Genomic DNA, 5254 nt, shown 5'->3' with positions numbered 1-5254 from the left:
CTTGTTCTCCCCTTTGTGTCGTTTCTGTTTCTGCAGGTCACACACTGATAACTTCATTGACTTTTTCTAGTGTCTGTGTGTGTGTCTGTGTGTGTGTGTGCGTGTGCGTGTGCGTGCGTGTTTGTTCTTTAAATTTGAAATCTGTGACAGAATCACCCAAAGCCAAAGCGTAAATCCCTGGTGATCGTGTTTTTATCCGTGTGTCGTACAACATCTGAGGTGACCATCGTGGGAACAGGGGTCTGGACTGGACCCCGGCCCGGGAGAACCCATCACCCAGGGTCTGTGTTCCACGGACAGACAAACACAACGGCTCCAGAGAACCCATCACCCAGGGTCTGTGTTCCACGGAGAGACAAACACAACGGCCATCCTTGCATTTCTTTTAATTTCTTTATTGTGCAGTCAACACAAATACAATAAAGTGTTGCCTTTCGATGACCAATAGGACGACCGGTGGAAATGAGCGTGTGGAATGATTCGTAAAACAAAAGGATGTCTATGGCTTACCAAGCACAACATTACTCTCAAATTCAACTCATCGACACTTTGAAACCTGGAGGGGGGAAAGCTTTTCTTTATAAATAGAACAACAGTAAAGGGAGGGAGTGGCCTCACGGGCCCATAGCAGGGATATAGAGTCTCTGTTACAGAGACAGCTTCATGCTCAGCAGAGCTACTGAGAGCTAATGTTTCCGATAGGGCGAATCTGTCTGTGAGTGGTGGCACTCGACCGACACCAACGATAGAACAATAGACATTACAGATATATTGAGGGTTGCATGAGGTATTGTGGATCAAAGCCTTTGTTTCAATTTTCCTTTTTTCCTTTTTGTAATAGCACAACAACTTAATTAATATGAACAAAACATAATGACAAAGATCATAGAATCTAACCTAGAAACAACAGACATGATGTCAATAACATTTTCTATTTGAAAATACAAACCCATCGTGATAGGATATCGACATTGTGTGTATAAAAACAAAACAAAATAGCAGCAAAACATAGGAAAAAAGCATTTCTTTTTTTTTTCTCTGGTCATCATACACGGTGGGATTGATTTTCCATAGCAGCGGAACTCAGGGAGTGTTTTCCTCCCTTTCTCCATCCTAACACACAATCAGAAACCTTATTCCCCTCTGCCATCTCCTGAGGGCAAGGCGTGCACAACAGCCAACGTTGCAGTTTGTGCAAAATAATCTCCTTAGTCTACACACAGTCCTCACCGTCCTACCTACATGGGTCGTGGTTTGAGATGAAATTTAGGACTTTTTAATTGGGCAGCAGCTGCACAAATGTATGAATTGTATACGACTGAGAAGGTGTTGGTTTGTCCTTGTGCGTTGTCATCCTTGATTCTTCCAAAAGATTGAGCTGTTTCAAACGTATCACAGAGCGGGGTTCTGTGAAGGACACGCGGTCTGTCTCGACTCTGGGCACCATAGCTTAACATCGGCTCACATCCGGCGACGTGAAATTAAAATAAAAAAGTCAGCAGGCTGACCGAAAGTGCTTGTTTTTTTTGTTGTCTTTTTTTTTTTTACAGAAAAATAAACTGGAATGGTATGACAAAGAAAAGGCTAACTACACAAAACAAAATGAACATAGTGAAGATAAGAATTGATGGTGGATTGCTTTGCCACACTCGCACATTAATTATCCAATCAGATTATCCAACCGAAAACACAAAAAATATATAATTGTATAATTGCGAAATTGTTAAGTTAAGAAAGTTGCACTAACTTAAGCAAGCAATCCGCAGATACCATTAAAACAGAGCATTTCACAAGAAACAGACTTGCTTAATTTAAATGACCAGCATGAATTTAGAGGGGGGGGGGGGGGGGGGGGGGCGTACACTGGAGTGAATATAAAAGCATAACAGGGCTATCATCACGTACAGTAAAGTGACTAAACACACATGCAAAATTATGAATGAAAGTCTATAAAGCAAGACACACGAGTCGGAGGGAGGGGCTTGGCTGGGCCCTAGCCGACCAGGGGCCTTCAGGACACCTGTAGAACCTCAGGACTGCGCTGGCCCACTCGCCGTCCCGGGACGTTCTCAGGAGGCACGGTGAACTGGCTTCACTTTACGAGCCCGAGTGTGGGCTTTATGTACGGCGCCGGCGGCCACGCGTCACCGTGTGGCGTCGCCCCGGCGGATCTCTGTCTGGTCTGTTTGTCTGTCTCTCTGCGGCGCTCACGGGCCCGGGGGGCCCCAGACAGAGCGCTAGACGGACAGACAGGAAGGCAGGAACATTAAGGGCCCCTGTGACTCTGGCATCGGGGGGGGGCTGAATGGGCAGGGGGCCGGAGGCCGGGTGGGGGGCCCGGGTCACCCGGACCGTGGAGACCGTTTGAGGTGGGGCGTGGGGCCCGCGTCGGGCTGTACGGGAGCGCGCTCTGCACCTGGGGGCCCCTCCCTCACCTTTCCTCCCCTCCCCCTCGGTCCCCTGGGGTGTCCGCCCAGACGGGTCGTCCATGCTTCTCCACGTCACGTCAGAGGCGGTCAGATGTTGATGTCCCTGACGTCGGTGGGGGTGCAGGACAGGTCCACCTCCTCCTCGGAGTGCTTGGTTTCCGTGGAGACGCTGTACTGCTGGGCCTGGCGGAGGCTGGACTCCAGGAGGGCCTCGATCTGCTCCTGGCACGACCGCAGGCAGTCCTGCAGAACCAGGAGGAGAACCAGGAGGAGAACCAGGAGGAGACAGGCGTCAGTCAGAGGGAGGACAGACAGGCGTCAGGCAGAGGGAGGACAGACAGGCGTCAGTCAGAGGGAGGACAGACAGGCGTCAGACAGAGGGAGGAGAGACAGGCGTCAGACAGAGGGAGGAGAGACAGGCGTCAGACAGAGGGAGGAGAGACAGGCCTCAGATAGAGGGAGGAGAGACAGGCGTCAGTCAGAGGGAGGAGAGACGGGCGTCAGACAGAGGGAGGAGAGACAGGCGTCAGACAGAGGGAGGAGAGACAGGCGTCAGACAGAGGGAGGAGAGACAGGCGTCAGACAGAGGGAGGAGAGACAGCCGTCAGACAGAGGGAGGACAGACAGCCGTCAGTCAGAGGGAGGAGAGACAGGCGTCAGACAGAGGGAGGAGAGACAGGTGTCAGACAGAGGGAGGAGAGACAGGCGTCAGACAGAGGGAGGAGAGACAGCCGTCAGTCAGAGGGAGGAGAGACGGGCGTCAGTCAGAGGGAGGAGAGACAGGCGTCAGACAGAGGGAGGAGCGACAGGCGTCAGACAGAGGGAGGAGAGACAGCCGTCAGACAGAGGGAGGAGAGACAGCCGTCAGACAGAGGGAGGAGAGACAGCCGTCAGACAGAGGGAGGACAGACAGCCGTCAGTCAGAGGGAGGAGTCACGAGGTGATCCATTAAAGGGGTGACGTCACGCCACCAGGTGTGAGTGTGATCAGCCGTTGCAAGCGTTTGAAAATCTGCCTTTTACTGTGCACTAGTGACATCACAAGTGGGCGTGTCCACCTAGGTGTAAGATGGATGTATCAGAAACATTTACTACAGTCCACTGGGTAGGCTTGTAGACTGATTATCCAGCGTTCATGTAGGTGGAGGCAGATCGTCAAACTGCCAATGATGGCTAATCACACTCACACCTGGACGCATGAGATCCCCCTTTAAATCACTGCGCTTTGTGAACCAACACATAAAGAGCTCTGTGTTTGAAGAATGTGAGCAGTTCAACAACGGTCAGCTGACCGGCCCGAGGGACGTACCGGGTCGCTGCGGATGATCTGCGACAGGAAGTTGGTGAGGTTGTGCGCGGACAGGGAGCTGTCGGGGCTCTTGAGGTACAGGCCCTGCACGGCCGCCGCAACGCTGCCCGCCGCCACCATAGACGAGGGGCTGGCGATGAAGTTGACGTCTGGAGGGCGACAGAGGGAGGGGTGAGGTCACGTGACTGTAATCACCTGACCCCGATGGACTCCGATCCAGAAGGAGGAGGAGATGCGAGTCGTACCTGTAGCGCAGAGCGCAACGAAGGTCTGGGCGTGCTTCCTCAGGATCTGCCGGGTGCTGGGGTGGATGTTGAGCTTGGATAAGAAGTGTTCCATGAAGTCGTGCGGGGTCACCGCGGCCAGGTCCCACTTCAGCTTGCTGAGAACCAGGAGCTCCATTTGCTGCAGGGAGGACAGAAACCAGTTACTACTGCTGGGATGGAACTCATTTAACGAGCGCAGCACAGCAAAGTGGCGCGTGCACGGGGCCAGCGTGCACACACGTGCGTCTGTGTACTCTCGTGCACGAGCACGGATGTGCGTTCGGGTTCACGCCATTAGGGGGCGCTGTCGCACCGATCTTATGGCCGCTCGCGAGGCCCTGCGTGACATGAGGCCTCCCAGCGTGAAGTCACAAGCGACCAGCTATCAGAACACACACACACACACACACACACACACACACACACACACACACACACACACACACACACACACACACACACACACACACACACACACACACAATCGCCCACCACACACATGTTGGCCTTTAAGTGTTATTTAACATTCAGTCTTAATTAAATTACCAGGAGTTCCCCGGGCTGGATGGAGTTGTCGGTGTAGATGCAGAGCTTCTCGGCAGTGAGGGGGACGGTCTCCTTCATCTTGGAGGCCAGGAACATGCAGGCCGCCCCCAGCAGCTGGAGTCTGCTTTTCCGGGTCGCCTCCACAGACAAGAACCGATCCAAAAAGTTCATCGCCAGTGGAAAAACCTCTTCCTCACATTTCTGTTCTTCGCAAACCTGTAAATGCGAAAGAAAAAACAACATTTGAACATTTTTTTCCGTTTCCATCTGCAGCAGATTAGGTCCCTACAGGCCTCAGACCTGAGCTGATCCACGGGCTGACAGGGAAAACATCTCGACTCGATCTCCACATCGAGCCCCACTCGTTTTGGTAAAAGGTTGATAAAGGCTCTGCGGTCTATATATTAGTGAACAGAAACACGAAGGATTGGTGTTTCTGTTCCGTTCAGTTCACACAGAAACACCAAGGTGGCGTCATGAGGAACTCTGATCTGGATTCTGAACTTCGTCATGTTTTCAAAAAAAGATTATAAATTAAAAAAAATGTCTACAGACCCCCAACCATCACGATAATAACCTTCATTGTGTCTTGTATCGGATTATTGAAGATTGCGTCGAGTGGATTAAAAAACGAATTGATAATAATTAATGTTTACAGCTCGTGTCGCGCAGGAGGATCAGGCGTCGGGTCTCAGATCGGACCCA

General features: G+C 51.7%; 1 protein-coding gene across 1 annotated transcript in view; it reads right to left on the bottom strand.

Annotated features, from left to right (window-relative positions):
• Positions 1 to 379: 379 nt before the first annotated feature.
• ccnd1 (cyclin D1) overlaps positions 380 to 5254 on the bottom strand; it is a 5985-nt gene continuing 1110 nt past the window's right edge. Inside the window, exons 2-5 of the mRNA XM_060071293.1 lie at positions 4550 to 4765; positions 3983 to 4142; positions 3738 to 3886; positions 380 to 2672 (exon numbers count right to left, since the gene is read on the bottom strand). Coding sequence (XP_059927276.1) covers positions 2517 to 2672; positions 3738 to 3886; positions 3983 to 4142; positions 4550 to 4765 — 681 coding nt within the window. The 3' untranslated portion in view covers positions 380 to 2516. The remainder of the gene's footprint in view (positions 2673 to 3737; positions 3887 to 3982; positions 4143 to 4549; positions 4766 to 5254) is intronic.

The sequence above is a fragment of the Gadus macrocephalus genome, chromosome 14 (genome assembly GCF_031168955.1).
Source record: "Gadus macrocephalus chromosome 14, ASM3116895v1".
Classification (NCBI taxonomy): domain Eukaryota; kingdom Metazoa; phylum Chordata; class Actinopteri; order Gadiformes; family Gadidae; genus Gadus; species Gadus macrocephalus.
This window is presented reverse-complemented; position numbering and strand designations above follow the sequence as displayed.